The sequence below is a fragment of the Typopeltis vanoorti genome, chromosome 7, assembly GCF_054136105.1.
Source record: "Typopeltis vanoorti isolate ZY-2024b chromosome 7, IOZ_Tvanoo_1.0, whole genome shotgun sequence".
In the NCBI taxonomy this organism is placed as follows: Eukaryota; Metazoa; Arthropoda; class Arachnida; order Uropygi; family Thelyphonidae; genus Typopeltis; species Typopeltis vanoorti.
Genome location: NC_143555.1, coordinates 63,091,101 through 63,110,592, shown reverse-complemented (window position 1 = coordinate 63,110,592; position 19,492 = coordinate 63,091,101). Strand labels below are relative to the sequence as shown.

General features: G+C 36.9%; 1 protein-coding gene across 1 annotated transcript in view; it reads left to right on the top strand.

The window, feature by feature from the left end:
- Nucleotides 1-1,618: 1,618 nt before the first annotated feature.
- LOC150104728 (lysosome membrane protein 2-like) overlaps nucleotides 1,619-19,492 on the top strand; it is a 360,554-nt gene continuing 342,680 nt past the window's right edge. Inside the window, exon 1 of the mRNA XM_090395908.1 lies at nucleotides 1,619-1,767. Coding sequence (XP_090252034.1) covers nucleotides 1,627-1,767 — 141 coding nt within the window. The 5' untranslated portion in view covers nucleotides 1,619-1,626. The remainder of the gene's footprint in view (nucleotides 1,768-19,492) is intronic.

The following is a 19,492-nucleotide window of genomic DNA, read 5'->3' as shown; positions in this document are numbered from 1 at the left end:
GCCAGCAGATCTTGACCACAAACTTACCAGTTTCCATAAATTTATTATTCAGTTGAGACAAGAACATAAATTTCCATTGTCAAATATTGAAAATATGGGTGAAACCCTATGAGCTTTGATATGATAAGCAATAAAACAGTGTAGTCTAAAGGTGGTAAGAGTGTGCTAGTTCGAAGTACAGGTCATGAAAAAACAAGGTTTATGGTTGTGTTGTCATGGTTGGCTGATGGAACCAAGTTAAAACCAATGATCATCTTCAAATGTAAAATTTTAAAATCATGGACAGAAAAAATTACCAATGAAGATGGCTTAAAATCCATTGGCAAAGCTAATGATCGTGTACAAATAATCAAGAAACGAAAAACATCATATCTTAGCCACATCATGAGAAACAGCAAATACCAACTTCTACAAACTATTTTGGTAGGAAGAATTGATGGCAAAGGAACTAGAGGAAGAAAAAGATAATAATGGTTTGACAACATCAAAACGTGGACAGGAAAGAGCAACGCACAACTGCTCCGATTAACGCAAGAACGCAGTTTGTTCGCCAAGATGGTCGTTGACCTTCGATAGAAGATAGCACCATAAGAAGTAGTTATTATTATTATTATTATTCCTGATACCTCCAAGGAGTCCGAAGACTCATCGCGGGAGGACATCTTCAACTGTGTCTACACCTTACCTCTACTACGAATCAACGCCATCTACCGCCCACCTCCAACACCACCACAACTAGTAATTTTTGTCTGTAAATTGCGTGTGTTCTGAAGGGCCGATTTGTATGTATGCGGGATGAAAAACCCGAGTTTCCGGGAGAAAAAACCCTGCTACCTCCGTATGAGATCGGCTAACTCACCATCGATTGAAATCGACCAGATAAAGATTCCTCCCGTCGCGACGAGAATCGAACTTAGGCCTATTCCAATCGAAGGGCGCAATGTACCGTCGTTCTTCCAATTGCGCTACGGAGGCATAAAAGTTGAGATATAAAAGTATAACTTTTATACCTCAATTACTTTTTGTTTCCATTTCTCACCATCGTCGAGATCGCCACTTTCCCAGAACGAGTGAAATTAGAGGCGATATTCCTAATAAAAAAATAATAATAATAAATGTGCTTATTTATTTATAATTATTTTATTAGTTAACTTTTTAGCCTAGTCATTACAAAGGGTCTGCTATATCACCAAAATAGTTCAGCTTTTTCTTCTCTACTATTAACATTTTAGGAGCATCATGATTTTCTTAGAAAATTTAGATTATTAAAAGGCATTAATTTATGATGTTATAATAAATTTTATCGCCAGGCATTAGTCACAGAAATTGCAATAATACGATTTTGAATGAATCATTTCCTTTACGAATTGCCTGATGTTTGTCATAAAAATAGTATTACGCACGTGATTTCTATTTTGTGACCATCGTTAACAAAACACTTCGCGAAACATTTTAATTTCGCCCTGAAATATATCAAGTTGATGTTTTAGAAAAAATTTCTGTGTGTGTGATGAGGTCATTGTTCAAAATTAATTCTCTTGAAACAGTATATATTAACGTGGTGTTGAGAGTTTCAACTAAACATTTGTGCGCGTAATTTCTGTTGGAGGAATGCGATTGTGTGAAATGGGCTTTGTTAGTGCGATGGTGGATAACTTACGTTCGTTGTTTATTGTTTTTCTGGGATGTTTGGGAATATCAATGTGCGTTGGAGGAGTATTTTTATACATAATATGGCCACAGGTTATACTAGAAATAATACGAGAGGTAAGTAATGCAATTTGAATTACATTTACGACATTGTAAAGCTATCACTTATTTTAATACGCTTGAGTTATTGATAATAATATTTGTTTTTGATTGACTGTACATGTTGCCTTTTTAATAATAAAATGGACACGTTCATGAGTAAACTGCAATGTGTTGCTACACTTCTTGTCATTAGCGTAGAATCATTGCCTATCCCAAAATGGTACTTAATATTATTGCGTTGCTTCAGGTATACTGTGTGATACTACAGTAAAAGTGCGTATAATGAAAAATTTTGTTTTGTTAGTTTTCTTTCCCCAGAATATCAAATCATGGTTAATTATGACATGCAAATTCGCATGCCTGGTATCAAACAGATACTCAATCTCTCCGTGTTTTTTTGTAACATGTTATGCAAATCATATGCACTCGATTTATATAATATGAAAATAGTTAAACTGGTGCGTTAACTGCGCGTAAAATTTAGATCCGGAAATCATTCGGGAACAAAGTGGGGAGCAAATGTATCAACAAATAACATACTTGGCCTAAAATTGACGCCGACATTTGATCACGTGCTTGCAGCGACTACTTTCCCCTCGTATTATAACATGTTCCGATTCCTTATATCCAATTGTACAGCAACGATTTCTTTCCCTTCCTCGCACATAACAAGCTTTCGTTGAGACTAACAGTACTAATTTTCAGGGGTTATGGAAGAAGAAAAATTATCGCTACCCACTTCATCCATCAGGATTCGTAGCGAGGCTTCTTGATTTCTCCCAAAACTTTCAGTATCTACCTCTATACAATTCTGCCACGTCTTGTATTCCTCAAAAGTAAAAGCAGGCGTTACCGAAATGGACGACATTCAATAGCAACATGCATAAACGCGAATTTGCATTTTAATGCTTTAGTCAAGTTTTCTACGTTTGCAAGTGTTTTTTTTTTTTTTTTTTTTTCTCCCAAGTTTCTACTTACTCATCATCACATCGTATACAATTTTTGCATTTGTTATCTCAAAATGACTTCAAATAATTAGGAGAATGATCTTAGACTACCATAGGACTGCGCTTCTTAATAGGCCTTCTTTCATGGCGATATCGTTCATTATCACATCAGTTAAAACCCAAAACCATTTCTAGCATATGTAGTAGAAAACGTTTGGACTACTTTTGCTACAAATGGCCGATCGAAAAAATTAAATTGATAGAATTGGATTCTATCAATTTAATTTTTGAAATATGTCTGAAAATAGCACAGTTGAGCCAAAAATTGAATTGTGATAATGAATCTAAACACCTAACTTTTAGGGGTGTTAGTATCCAGGTTGAGATTTTGAAATTTACTGTCGGAGACTAATGCGAGAATTGAGGCAAATGAACTACTTTTAGGCTTCAAAGATAAAAAGCCGAAAGGCTATTTTACCGGCGAATTTGTTAATTAAGAGGGAGATTTTAAATCCCGTTTTGTTTTAAAGCCGGGTACGAAACTCAGGTCGAAATTTGGAGGGCGATGGATTTCGACCCGAGTTTCGTACCCGGCTTTAAAACAAAACGGGATTTAACATCTCCCTCTTAATTACTTTTAGAATTATTTAAAAATATTAATGTGAAGATAGCAGCAGGATTGGGTGGTCTATCGGCTAGTATACCGTGAATATGCAGGAGAATTGCCAGTACTTCCTGACGAAATTGTTTAATCTAACTTTCAGCTCTGGCAAGGTTCCAAGGGAGTGGTTTCCTCTTGAGCCGGAGCCACCATCAAGGTGGTTCGAAGACGGAAGTAGCCAATCAGAGACCAGGTAGTATCTTAGGAACGGTGGTTAAAGTATTTGAAAAGTTCGTTATAGGTAGAATTCAGGAATGGTTGGATAGGAATATGATGCTCTATAGAGGGAAGCATGGTTTTGTAAAAGGTAGGTCCTGTCTTTAGCAATTTGCTGACTTTATATAATAGTGACACCGAATTGAATAAAGGAAATTACTATGCCACGTGACTGCTTGACTTTGCAGAAGCATTTGACGGAATATCTCATGGAAATCTATTATATAAGTTGTAGCAAATCAGAATAGATATGGGACTGGTGGCATGGATAAGAGGATTGCTGCCTGCCTGCAGACATTAGAGAATAGCATGTGGAGGAGCAGATTTTTGGAGAATTTGGGGATTGCTTTAAGGTAGGATAGCCGGTGTAGCTCAGTGGAAGTTGTTTGCACTCCTCCTCAGCTCTAAACCACCTGAAGAATTAAGTTCAAGTCTAGTCGCCGACTAGAGGAACTTTTTCTATGCCTCTTTTTCGACCGGTTCCGAGTTTTCTCCGGGAAACTCAAGAAAATCGACTGTAGAACTGGCACGATTTCAGATATTAAAATATTGTGTTAGGAATCGCGAGATGGCGGCACTTGTTGAGCCATCGCTTCACTACGGGCTGCTAAAATTAGTGATAGCTTTAGGCCAGCTATCTCTGATTGGCAACCAGTGGAGACTGAACTACCAACTCAGTCTCCGAAAGTTAGAGCTAAAAACGGCATCGCCTACTCCTTATACAAGAATAAAAGGCGTTAGCTCGTTTTTTTTTTATTCAGTTTGCTGTTGATGCTAAGCTGGGAAGGGCAATAGTTGGTGACGTAGACATATTTCGTTTTCAGTGCGACTTGAGTAGACTGGCAATGTGTGTGAAGGATACTTGTCAATTTAACGTTGCAAAATATAAGATTCTGCTGTGTATTACATTACCGAAATCGACGAAGCTAGGGATATGGATGTTGTGGAAGATTCAGAGTTGAAGTTCATGGCATATTGCAAAACCTGGCAGGCAGAACAGTTCAGGATCACTTGGATTATATCTAAGTGATCCTGAGCTCTTTAATAAGGCTTTGATTCTGCAGCACCTTGACCATTGTGCTCAGATTTGGTCACCTGGATTTCTTGTGGACCAGGAGGTGGTGGAGAGGATCCAGAGACAAGTGACCAAACTGGTGACGAATCTCTAGACTGTCCTGTATGAGTATAAGCTCAAGGTGGGTGTTGCAGAGGTATGAGAGGTGACATGATAGAAATTTGTCACTAATGGGATTCTACAAGAATGACACCAAGGAATTTTTTTTTTTAATATATGACGAGTAGGCAGAAAACAAGGGGTTACCAATGGAATTTGTGTAGGATTGTGTGGTTAATAAGGGTGTGCAGGCTAGTTTGTGCTTAGAGAATGATGTTTGTACTTACAGTTGAGTTCTGTGATAGTGAATGAGTTTAAATTAAGGTATGATAAATGTGCGGATATCAGTTAGTGAATCTGCTGCGATGAGTTTTCTGACTCCATGGAGATGCCTGTAATAATAAAATCAGACGTAGCCACGAGTTTCTCAATTGCTGTACTGACAGTCATGACAAATCTAAACACGAATTTGTGATATTTTGTGGAATTCATCTAATGAAAAAAAAAAAAGCTTTAAGTCAATTTTTAAGATGCAAATTTACGGATGAATTTGGATCACACTTAAATCTGCAACTATTATTATTATTACTATGTGACATCCCCAGAGAGTCCAAGACTCATCGAGGGAAAGTGTGCCAATAGCAGCGAACGATTGAACCCCATCCAACTACTAACCGTGCACAAACTTTCTTAACTTTTTGCGTGAGCCATTAGTAGCAGAGGCTCTACCAATCGACCAACCTTTGCTGTCAAAGGTTGGTCGATTGATCTTTAACATTAATTTTCTACTAGTATGCAACTATCTTGCACCGAATTGCACAGCATGCTGTTCACAGAAATCATCATGCACTAACCACGCAATTTTCTATTCATTAACAACCAAGACACAATATTTTATATTTCGGGATCTCAAAGATTTCTATACGATTTTCACATTTTTCATAGTCATTGACAAAAAAATGAAATGTATTGAAATCATCTGCATATTTTATTTCTTAAAGGTTAAGAAATAAAATATGCTATAAAATGTTATTTGTACTCCATTTCCTGATTCTAAATATCATGAGAGCCTCCGTCGGTATAGATGATGCCCTTTGGTTGGAAAGTTGAGTTTGCTTACTGATGCGAAGAATCTGTATCAGGGCTTTTCAACTGAGGGTTACATACGGAAGTGATTAGTTTTTCATTCCGCAAGGTAATAGACGTATCTACAGATATAAAATACATATCTTTGGCAGAATGTAGCAGAGGAATGGTATATCGGCTGCATTGCCCTAAACCCTTTATCAGGAGACTGAATCCTTCTCAGACGGACTAGAATTGGATGGGAAATAATATACCATGAATGGGTGTCAGCGATTATCACTAGGGCGCACAACAGCATGATGCAACGAAAAGAGAATAGTGTTGATCGTGGTAGTAGTCGACTAGTAAACACAGCAAGTTTAACACAGCCTGGTGATTGCTGTGTGCATCGATCCGCTAGTTCATACCACCTTACAAACTGACATTTTGTGTTCACGAACAGTATAATTGTCTCGTGATGTATTTTTATATTTAGATATAGCTTGTGGAGTTTTTCTGATTTTGTTTCTCTCCTCAAAGAGATGGAGATGGGAATTGCTGATCTAATCGTAAATAAAGCGGTTTTCGCGTGGACCATGATTGTGAATGTTCTTAGATGGAAACTGAAATTCATGACCAAGTGTAAGACCAGCAGCCTGTTTGTTCAAAGCCAGAAGTAGGTTGAGAAAGTTCCATGCTTGGTTTTTGGATGTGATACGTAACGTTCTGCTCCATATAGTTGCTTATTTATATTTGGACGTCACTGGACACCTTGTTGTCACTCTGCACACACGAAGTGAAGTCTGCTGGGAGAGGTGGTAGGGTCTCTATTCCTTTTTCACAAAATTAGCAAAACAATCGCAAATCTCCATGCTCATGGTGCAATTCTAATCTGCTGCCTATTGGTCGATGACCGTGTACATATCTTGTCGGCTAACCAGGCCGGTAACCACCATGGCAATATATACTGTTGGTTTACCGCTGTTGTGAATCTTAGTTTATATCATGTTAAAGTGCGTGACATCATTCCTTAAAGTGCTAGGGTTCGCCTGGGAGGGAACTAAACGTATTCTCTGCAAACGTTTTGCAAAAAAAAAAAAAAAAAAAAAAAAAAAAAATTATTCTCGTATACAGATCTTACAATCAAGGAATACACCTTTTCGAGACTAGTAGACCGGCGAAAGCGCGAATAAAATAAATGCTAGTTAAAAACAAAACCTTGTTATTTGTGTCGACTATGATAAAGTATGCATATTTATCCTTGTGAAATTTTGTATATCTATTCCCACAATCCAGTTATCCGATTTTTGTTTAAAAGAGTTCACACAGAGGAGCAACTACCACAAAATTCTGCAGTGTGGGAAAAAGCGAAATCTTAGATGACCTCAATGAAGACTGCAGAGGACGAACAGTAACTCGAGGATTCTAAAGGCTGTTCGAAAGCCTGATACGGGAGGACCCAAAAAATCGTAGCTAGGACACTGCATGGAAATTATAGTGAATTTCCAAAAAATTAACTGTATGCTATAGGAATTCAGTGCAATGCATTTTTCCCATCGGAGTCGATTGTAGAAATTTAGCGGGCATATTTCCAGAGATCCATTAGAAAGATTTTCATCGTTTGTTTTAAATGAAAATAATTAGACGCATATTTGCAGAAAGCAATTTCTAAAATATTCAATACCTAGATGAGGAAGCTCGCACAGTTCAGTTTTCCATAAGAACTGTTTTTGACGTGAATACGTCTTTAAATTCAGAACAGTACTAGGGGGTACGGGACGATAAGTTGAGTGTATCGAAATCATTCGATAAAATTTAGCTTAATAATTTTTAAAGTATTAAAGGTAACCAAACTTACTGGCTCGTCCGTCGCCCAGCATAAAAAGGGACGCGTCCTGGACTTATGCAGAGGGTCTAGGTCGAAAAATATGCTACAGTTTCCACTAACTACAATGAGTCCACCTACAGTGCACAATGATAGATGGATATTAGTAGAAATATATAACGGCAGATCTCTACGGGATGATGATAGATTGGAAGAACTGATGAAGGAATTGGTCTATATAAAATGGGACGTTGTGGGCCTTTCAAAGATGAGAAGGAAAGAAGAAACTCTCATGCGATTAAAAGATGGACATCTACTCTACCACTGTGAATGTGACAGAAACTCAACTGGTGGTGTAGGACTCCTAATAAATAAAACAATCAAGTGTAATGTCCTGTTTGTTAATAAAATAACATCAAGAATATCTGAACTAAGTCTCTTCATAAATAAAAGATACTAACTGAAAATTATACAAGTATATGCCCCAACTACGGACCAACCAGATGAAGAGATTCTATGAAACATTAGAATCCACATTAAATAATTCTAAAGAATTCTACATAATTATAATGTTTACTTTAATGCCAAGATTGGACCATCGGTAAATTTGGATTTGGACAGAGGAATGAAAGAGGAGAAAGAGTTATTGAATTCGCAGAAGAAAATAACCTCTTTATTATGAACAGCTTTTTCAAGAAGAAAATCAACCGAAAATGGACTTTGAGAAGCCCAAATGGACAAACTTACAATGAGATAGACTTCATCCTCTCCAACAGAAGATATATAATAAATAATACCGAAGTGTTTAATAGATTTAATACAGGAAGTGACCACAGACTAGTAAGGGCAAAATATGGATCAACAAAAAACGGGAATGGAATAATCTCATAAAAAAAGTCCAATTTAGTGAATCTACAAAACCTCTACCACAATAAAAGCTGTTATAGAGAATCACTCAAAAATGAACTAAAAAAAAAGTTAAACACAGCTACTACCATCGATGATGCTAATGAAATATTAATAAAATCTATCTTGAATTGTGAACTAGTAAATTTGATGAAGAAAAGATGAGATATGAAAAGAGATTTTAATGACACCAATAAAATAGAATATGCGGAAATTTGTAAAACTATACGTAAAAGGATGAAACATGAACGGAGATCATATATACTAGGAAAATTAAAGAAACAATAAAAAAACAATAGTAAAATGAAGGTCCTAAGACGAACATTATCAGTTGGAACAAAGGAAATAGCTGCTGTAAGAGGAAAAAATGGTGAAAAAATAATAAATACAAATAATCAAAAGAATTCAGGAATTTTATACTGAACTCTATGAAGACAAAGACGTGCCATCCAAGAATCATCAATGGATAACTCAAGTGAGGAAGAACATGACGCCCCTGAGATCTTACAAGGCGAAGTGGAAATGGCACTGCGAGAAATGAAGAATGGAAAGGCCCCAGGAGAAGATGGAATTATGGGAGACTTCTTAAAACTGGGAGGAAGCCCTGTCATCAAGCAGCTGACTAAACTCTTTAATAAATACCTAAAACAGAGAAAAATTCCAAAAAATTGGAACAATTCACTATTAATATTAATTTTAAAAAAAAAAAGGGCAATAAGGAAGAAATTAAAAACTACAGACCTATAAGCCTACTCCCCACCATATATAAAATTTTCGCAAAAATTATAAATAATAGAATAAAATCTAAACTAGAGGGAATGCAATTCTGTGAACAAGCTGGATTTAGAAAGAATCGCAATACTTTGGACCATATTCACACATTAAGACAGCTCATTGAAAAATCAATTGAATACAATAAACCCTTATGTCTGGCCTATACAGACTACGAAAAAGCATTTGATTCAGTTAAAACATCTGAAACACTAAAATCACTTGAAACCCAGGGAACTGAGAAACCATATATCGAAACACTAAAACATATTAACAATAATGCAACTTCCGTAATTAAATTATATAAAAACAGTGAAACGTTCCCAATACAAAAAGGTAACACCATATCTCTCAAATTATTTACAGCTCTTCTAGAGGAAGTCTTCAGAAGCCTTGACTGGGAAACAAAGGGAATAAACATAAATGGAGAAAGGCTGCATCATCTGAAATTTTCAGATGATATTGTCCTAATGGCAGATAATCTTGAAGATCTGGAAGAAAGGCTAAATCAGCTAAAAAGAGTAATTGGATTAAAAATAAATAGAGAAAAAACAAAAATAATGATGAATAAATATATTAGAACTATCAAAGATGAAAACCATGAAATAGAACAAGTTACTTCATATGTATATTTGGGCCAATTGTTATCCTTTGAGGAGTGCCAAAGAAAAGAGATTGAACCTTGGATGGATGGTTTATGGGGAAATGAGAGACATTCAGAAGTGATATCCCTATGAGTCTAAAAAGGAAAGCTTTCGACCAGTGCATACTCCCTATCCTAACATATGGAGGAGAAACATGGAATTTAACAGAAGCCCTAAACGAAAAGCTGAGAACAACACAACATCGCATGGAGAGAAGTATGCTAAAAATAACATTAAGAGATAGGAAGACAAATATCTGGGTAAGATCTCAAACAGGTGTCATGGATATTGTAAAATACATTAAACCGGCTAAGTGGAGATGGGCTGGCCATATTACCAGATGCAGTGACGGGAGATGGACTAGAAAAACAACAGAGTGGAGACCAATAGATGGAGCAAGAGAAAGGGGAAGACCGAGAAGAAGGTGGACGGATGAACTGGAACAAATTGCAGGAGTGAGATGGATGGGAGAGGCAGAAAACCGAGTGATCTGGAAAACCATGGGGGAACACCTTCGTCCAGCATTAGACAGAACCAAAAGGTTGAAGAAAAAGAAACCAAACATATCATTCGATAGCTGAGGGAATACAGATTCATCAGTGACCTTCAGATAGCGCGCCGCGGGTGGCAGTGGGGGACTCCGCCATTTTGTGTCGATCCGCCTAGCCTCGGAAACTTCCACTCAGTATAACATCGTACTCTGTCATGGTACGACGCACTTTTTTATGTCAATCAACAGCTCTCGTCGAGATCTATCGATTTAACGTATAATTCTTAAATTTCAATAGTGTTGGTGAATAAAATGTGGATTGAAGTTGAAAAATTTTAGAAATATCACAGTGTTCGCCTATACTCGTCGGAAAGCCAGCCAGAAATATGCCGAACGCATACGACGGGAAAGAGCAGCTCGTTAGCTTTCCGATAATATCCCAATATCTGGGTCGGAACGAATAAGGAAGTATCGGGAACGAAAGAAATTGGAAGCGGTGCAGCGCGCGGCTGACGGCGCCAGCAATTTGGCGGCGCACGAACCCATGGATGTAAATGACGTAAGCGACTATGCCACCGCTTCGGAACTTGGATTGAACGAAATGGATGTGGATTTTGGAAGATCGGTGACAATGAAAGAGGTCATTGGAGGTCGGCGAGCCTACTTATGCCATAACGATTCACAAATCGCAAGGAGGCACTTTAGATCGAGTGGTCTTTCGGTACAAGTCTCAACAAAATCAACTGGTGTGCGTTGCACTGAGCAGAGCCACTTCTATCGACTGGCTGTAGACTAACGAGAGAGACGATTATAAATTTTATCACTGTTACGGAAATTCAGCACCCACTGACAGGGAGATACGAGAGAATAAAGAAACACCACTTACTGACACTGGTTAAGCGAGTTGACAGTTTCTGTGGTCGACTGCTGCGATCACAGGAGGTCCAGGTATTAAACGTAGATGATGATCATGACAGCGCCGAAAACTCACGGTGGAGAGTCTTACTTGTCTTTGCGATCAACGCACAAAGTTCAGTGGAGCACGCCGAAGCTATCGAAACTGAGTCCATTATGAACAGATCAGACTACTTGGTCATCAGTGAAACCTGGATGGATGATGCCACACCTGTGAATGTATCTGGTTTCGAACTTAAGCTTGTAAGAATACAGCCATAGAAAAGCGACGCAATCGACCTCAACTTCGTCGTCATCGTCCAAACGCACAGCAAGTGGAGTCACCATATACAGGAATCTCAACAGCTTCACCGATTGTCAACGTATCGTTACCATTGATTTCAGTCGTAAGCTTGGATTCCAAGAACCATCCGTGGGTTCTTCGAAACCACGGATGGTTCCTCGGAGCTGTGTATATTCATCCAAACTCTTCATCGTCAGCAATAGAATGTTGTATCTATCGATCCCTGCTGTAATACTCTAAAACATAAAGAAAATAATTCCCTGTATCGAGCCAGACCTGCATACGGTCATCATCACCACCACCACCACCGGTGACTTCAATGTCGATATGTCACAAAACCAATTGCTGCAGGACATTTTGGAAACCGAGTTTAATCTCACGTTCAGACCACTGCGACCACGCTAGGTAACATTGTATTGATTTGACTTTCGTCAGAAACTTGAATGTATCTTGTCTACCGTTTGTATCTTACTTCTCTTATCATAGACCAGTGATGGCGAACCTATGACAATGCGTGTCTGCACTGACACACTTGAGAGTTTCAGGTGACACACCTTGGATGTTGAAAAATATTGGTATTCTGATGAAAAAACTGCGATAAATCGTGTAAGATCTCTCAGTTAAGGCGAAGGTAGGTTTGGGTTCTTTGAAAGAATTATATTTTATAGTTAGTCTATTTTCTTTTGTAACTAGATTATAAACAACGAGCGTTTTAAGTTTACGTTTTCTTTCTTAATCATTATAATTTCTGCATAGTCATATGATATTATAAAAAACTTATAAAAATTATTATTAATATTATACGATATAAACTTATGAATACATGCTTTATATATTATAAACTTAAAGTTTTCATTTGTCGCAGCATTAAATATTTAGTAAAAAGCATTAAATTTAGTAACAACTTACGATGATGATGTCGCAACAAAACCAACTAAATAGCTGCTATTTAGTAGCATCATAGAGAGTAAAACGTAACAAGGTCTCTACGAATGTACCGGTAATAAATCTGGCGACCCTGCTGAAAGAAGTAGTAGTGGTAGTCTTGCATGGTCTGCCACTTAAGTAATTTGAGTTGCTGGTGTATAATTCATTTCCAGTAATTGTTAGTGCTTATTAATTATTACTGCTTATATTTCCAATAATTGTTAGTGCTTATTAAATAATGATCGCTGTATATAATTGTGCTCTTTTTAATTTGTGAATCCTTTTACAATGGCATGTAGCACTAATAAAAAAACTAAAATTATCACAGAAAGGAAGTGGAAGAAATTTCCAAGATGCCTGGACTGAACAATATGGTGTTATTGATAGAGGCGATAAAGTTCTCTGTAAATTGTGTAACGATCTATCTGTGAGTAGAATTTTGAATGTAAGAAGACGTTTTTGAAACTAAGCACAAATGGCTCGTAGAAAAAAACTTTTGAAGAAGCAATACATATCGCAACATCTAAAACTGGCAGAATCACAATCTTGTCATCCCTCAAAACAGGCAAACTGGCCAAGTAAAGTGAACACTGCTACCCCACCAACCATTTTAATTAAATTTGTTTCAGGACCTTCAAATTTAGTAGCCGCAAGTTACAGTATTTCACATACTATTATTGAACATGGGAAACCACTTAGTATTGGTGATTATATTAAAGAAGCTTTCGTAAAGTGTGCACCATTTTTATTTGAGAACATTCATAATAAGGAAGCTATTGTAAAGCGCACGAAAGAGTTGCCATTAAGTAGGAATACTATTAAAGACAGAGTTATATCAATGAATACAACAAGACTTGAACTCATGCCATTGTTTTTCCATTTGTCTCGACGAAACTACAGATATTACGTCATCAGCTCGATTGGCTATTATTGCAAGGTATGTTCATGGTGATTCTATGCACGAGGAATTGATAAAGTTAGAAAATTTACCTCAAAACACGACAGGTAAAGACATGCGACTGTGTTGTTAAAGTGTTCCGTGAGAAACAGATTTATCGAAAATATTTTAGATTACAACTGATGGTGCGCCTAATATGGTTGGCCGTAATGTCGGTTTTATCAAAGAATTTACAGAATATGTTGGTCATCCCCTGGTTTGTTTCCATTGATTATACATCAAGAGACACTGTGCGCGAAATCAGGCTTAAAGGATTTGGATGATGTGATGAGAATTGTGACAAGGGTAACTAATTTTATTGCTGCCAGGGCTTTAAACAAACGAGAATTTAATTCACTTTTAAGCGAAGTTGAATCAGTGTACAGTGGTCTATTAATATTAATGTACAATAATATTCGATGGTTCAGTCGTGGTCAAGTAGGTGAACGGTTTGTTGGATGTTTAAATGAAATTAAATTATATTTAAATACGAAGGGCATGGAGCACGAATTTTCTCAGTTGAACGATTCTGCTTGGCTCAATAATCTCATGTTTTTCACAGATTTTTCATTGCACCTGAATGAACTTAATATACAATTGCAAGGTTCGGAAAATCTGTCGATGTTATGTTTGGCACGATCAAGAGCTTTGAGAATAAACTCACAATATTTCAACGTGATTTAGAAAGTAACAATTTTAAGTATTTCCCAAAAGTGTAAAATTGTTTTAACGAAACCAGCCCCAGAAATCGTGAACAACATATCAACCAATTTATCGAAGTTCTAAAGTCAGTAACTGAGCAATTTTCTTCTTCAGCTACACCCGATTTTTTTTATTTTAATTTAATTTTTTTTTTTTTTTTAGATCTTAACTAATCAGTTTGCAAATTCCCTTTTTCATTCATTTTGGTTTAAAAGTGAGGAAAAATGCACCATTATTTAGAACTTTCGTTTGTGTGTGTAATAGTTATGCCCAAGTGATGCCAGTGATAAATGATACTGCAAAAGATGTCCGCTTTTTTTTTTTTTTTTAATATACTTATTGCACCATTGGTACTAATTGATCGCCGAATTTTGTATAGTAACCCAGTTTATATATTTGTATCTAAAAAATAAAAATGTATACTCCTGTATTGAAACCTAAAATGCCTCAAACTAAAGATATAAAACCATTATACCTACGGCAACACGCAGCCGAGACATAGAGATTCAATCAGAAATTCAGAAAATCATCTTTTGAAGTGAAATGCTTAAGAAAAATAGCTCACTGCTCAGAACAAATTGGACAAAAGTCAAAGACGAATTAAACCATAGAGAAGATATCACAGATATAAACAACGTTTCTTAAACAATAATTAAGATGATTTTGGATATCTCCGGATAATTCCCCCCCCTCCCTTCAGATGACCTAACATAGCCTTAAAACGGAATCATTGGAAGATGATCAAGAGGAAGAACAAGAACTTGGCTAGAGATATAAAGCGATGACTCGTACATAGGGGGACTCAGTTCGCCCTGTGACGGATGAGATTTTTCTTGACATTTGTTATAAAACAAGTTTTTTAAGTAGGTTATAGTTATCAAAATCGTAAAAAAAAAAAAAAAAAAAAAGGAAAATATTAATTTGTCAGAATACTATGGAAGAACGAAGAGAAATCAATAAATTGAGACTTCATGAAGTGGAAGAAAGAGTAAAAGCTGTAGAAGCATACATCAAAAAAACATTCTTTTCACGAGAACAGTCTGCTATGACAACGTTGTTTCAACCTCTTTCAGCCATTTTGTTTCTTAAATCAACAAGAAAATGCCAAGTTTAAAAGTGTTTATGGCTAGAGCTGTCGTTTTTAACATAATCTATATAAATTTATCCCCTCCCTCCGTAAAATTTGAAAATTCGTAGGAATAAACTCCTGTAAAGGTAAATAGGGCGAGACGTGAGAGAAGTTTTTAATTGAAAAAAAAAAAAAATTAATATATTGTCCGAATTAGAAAAATGAATTGACAGAACTTTTAAGTATCAAACTATTTCAAGACATTCAAAATCAGCAAAAACACTTTCCTAAGCCGCGTTTTTTTTTTTTTTTTTTTTTTTTTTTTTTTTTTTTTTTCCACTCTCCATGAGTGATTTCACAAATAAAAGGCTTCCTTCCCATCAGCAGGGCTCTACAAATACACTCGTCCATGGCGAGTAGATTTTGCTAGGTGGCTAGTAACTGTAAACTGCACAAAATTTCTTTAATTTAAAAAAAAAAAAAATGTGTGATATAAAGGGCCATTCTCGTAACAAAAATTAAAAATGTAACAAACTATATTTTCCAAAAAATCAATTGTTTTCTGTTATTGTTTGACTTCTCCTTGATATGGTTTTAACACACGAAAATGTTCTCCAAACAATGAATTCTACACAACTAATTATGGAACTCCTATTGACTTATTTGGACATAATCATTAAAAAAAAAAAAAAAAGAGGGTCTTGTCGTATACATTTCTCTGACAAGTAAGATTTTGCATAATTGCCGAGCCCAGTCTATCAGTGAAACTATCTTAACTACTCTCTCTCTCTCTCTCTCTTCCTAGAAACAGGAAGAGAGAGAGAGAGAGAAGCTCATCTTTCTCCATTCCGATTTTTGAACCTTTTCCATGATCTCTGTCCGTGATTAACTTTCCCATATCAGGCTATCTTTAAAAACAACTAAATACTGTGCATAGTAATTATTAAAGAGCCATACAGCCTCATATTATTTAATTTCATTTTTCGTTTATTATTACTGAAATAAGAGCCAACAGGCTTCACTTCGGCGAAGTAAAATTATTCAAAATTAAGTGGATATTGAATACCACATTATTTCTTAGCCGAATAAGAAACTCAGATAGGAGATCTAATCTAAGAGTTTCATGCCGAATATAGAAAATTATATAAAGATCGGCGAGTCCAAGTGTAAGCCAACACCTGGTAGTGCAATGCTGGGAGACACGTAGTAAAGGTGGAGTAAGCTCCGATCACTGTTCTTAGTATTTTCCCATAATGTAAAACACAGCTCTTAGGAGATGTCTTATTGTTCTACATTATGAAAGGTCACTACCCAGACCGGTTTCGACCTTTGTTGAGGTCTCATCAGCGAGTAGGTAGACCTAGATGTAATACTAAGGTTTCAATGGTCAGAACTTATATCTTTACTGTACGAGTTGCCAAAAAAAATACGAGTTGCCGAGTTGGCTCTTATTTTAGTAATTGTATTCGTGCACCTTTTTTGGCAACTCGTATATTAAAGATATAAGTTCTGACCATTGAAACCGTAGTATTACATCTAGGTCTACCTACTGACTGATGAGACCTCAGAAAAGGTCGAAACTGGTCTGGGTATGACCTTCTCTCATAATGTAGACCAATAAGACATCTCCTAGGAGCTGTGTTTTACATTATGGGAAAATACTAAGAACAGTGATCGGAGCTTATTCCACCTTTATTACGAGTCGCCCAGCATTGCATTACCAGGTGCTGGCTTACGCTTGGACTCGCCGATCTTTATATAGTTTTCTATATTCGGCATGAAACTGTTAGATTGATCTCCTATCTTTGAGTTTCTTATTCGGCAAAGAAATAATGTGGTATTCAATATCCACTTAATTTTGAATAATTTATTTTACGTTTTATTTAAATACGTTGCTTTTGTAACTGAAATAACTACACATATAAATACACAAATCGATTTCAGCATAAGCTTCCTAAGAATGTAACGCTATTTAAAGATAACCCTTTAGTTTAGTGCGAAGTAGAAAATAGAAATCTATAGTGCTTTCGTAACAGTTGAAAGAACGACAGGACACTGTGTCCTTCAATTGGAAAAGACCTGAGTTGATTCTCGTCACGATGAAAGAAATCTTTATACGGATTTTGAAATATGAGTTAGAGCATAATGAGGCAGGTCTTTCTCCTATATACTCCACATGCAAATACCAGGGAACACATTTTAAACAAATACCATTATAAGTAATCGATGGTGATTATGTCGAGTACAGCCGACGGTTGCAGTGGCGTGGTGTGATTTTGCATGGCGAGTCCTTGGGACTACCGTGCAAAATCTAAGGACGAAAACTATTGCTGAAGATTACAACCACAAATTCAGATGAATCGGCTTCTGGCAATTTATGTAACTGACATTTCGAGTAGAAAGTGGGTATACGTGTAAATTTTCGAATCGCACTTAAAGGGGTCACGTGGTAGCTTCAACAGGATAAACGGCAAAAGGCTGCTCTAAGCGAATTGCGTTTGAATGAAGCTCTTTTCGTGAAGAAATAAAGTTGCAAAACTTGGGTGACTTGTAATGTCTCAAAGACATCAACTAGATATTTTCACGCTGGTAATAATTATTCAAAAGCTTGAACAAGGCCACAGAATTACTGATATTGCCAGAGAATTTGGAATCTCACATAACGTTCTATTCAGGCTCTGGACATTCTCTCTATAGTGCTTTCGTAACACAGTAACAACAAAACGTAATCGACACACCACAGCAGGTCAGCTTGCAATTCGGCTCCATTCAAGCAGAGATATGTGGATATCTCAAACTGTGGCAAGACGTCTGCAACAGGCCTATACACGCCCGAAGGCCTGCAATCTAAGCCCCCTTTATCCACAGCTCATCGCAGAGTACATTTTCATGCTGTTATGTTATATCCATAAAAATTGACAAGACACCAATCGGCTGATGTTCCCTTTACAGTTGAGAATCGGTTTAGTCCTTCCTCAGATTCTAGACGACACTTGCTCTGGCGTGAAAGTGGTACTACTTACCATCGCGAGAATGTTTTCGAAAGAGATAGATACGGTGGTGCTGGGGTCATGGTGTGGGGAGGCATTATGCTACATGGACGCACCGAGCTACAAGTGCTGGAAAAAGGGATTGACTGGTGAACGATATTGCAACCGAAGTTCTTCAGCGTCATATTCGATTATTCCCTGGTGCTTTAGGCGAAGAGTTCATTTTCATGGATGACAGTGTCAGTCCATGAAACACACTCCAGATCATACACAAACATGATTCCAAGGATATTAATCGAATCGAGCGGCCAGCATGCTCAGAAGATCTCAACCCCATAAAATATGTTCGGGACACAATAGGGAGACGCATTGCTGCTCAAAATTCCCTGCCAGAAAACAAGGCCTTATCCTTGCTCTGAAGGAGGAGTGGGCCAGTTTGCCTTAAGAAATCTTAAATCACTTGGTGCTAAGCATGATACGACGTTGAGAGCTGCAATTGCAGTTCGGGTTTGACATATCCCTTACTGAAATGTCTGTCCACACAGTTTTCTGTAAGCACTGTAGATTACCTCCTTAACTACGTTCTTAAGAAATTTGTAATTTTTCCAAAAACATACTGCAGTTTAATTAGTACGAAATTTATAACGCATTTTTGTGTAATATAATTTATTAATACGCTCGAAAAAAATTTATATCTACTGGCTGTAGTCATGAAAATGTCATGTACAGGTAAAAAGTAGATGAACTACAGGTAAGATGTAGTTCATCCTTAGCTTTTGGACACCAGCGTATAAATTGAACCGTTTCCAAAAATAAGGTAAGCGCGAGGTTTTTAGTCTACGATAGTAGACCGCTGAATCCATTTTTATTAGCTGCATTTTATCTGTCGAGTGAATCATTGATGAAATATTATATTAAAATGGAGAATATTATTATTTGACAACTCCAGGGAGTTCAAGACATCATCGAAGGAGGGCACCTGCTCTACACCTCTGTCTCCACCACTCAACCTCATCATCTATATAAACGACATCTACTGTCCACCACTAGTATTTTCACAGACATCCATTCCCTCGGCCTGATTCGAACCCGCAGCCTTTTGGCTGAAGAGCGGATACGCTAACCACTCAGCCAACTAGGCCAGCATATTATGGTCATGCTTATTTTATAGCCTAATATAAAAGAAACTTTATAGTTTCGAAATACACCAGAGCACTTACGAGAATATAATTTGCATCATCGGAGTTGCTTTGGTATGCCTACTTGCATCAAGAGCCC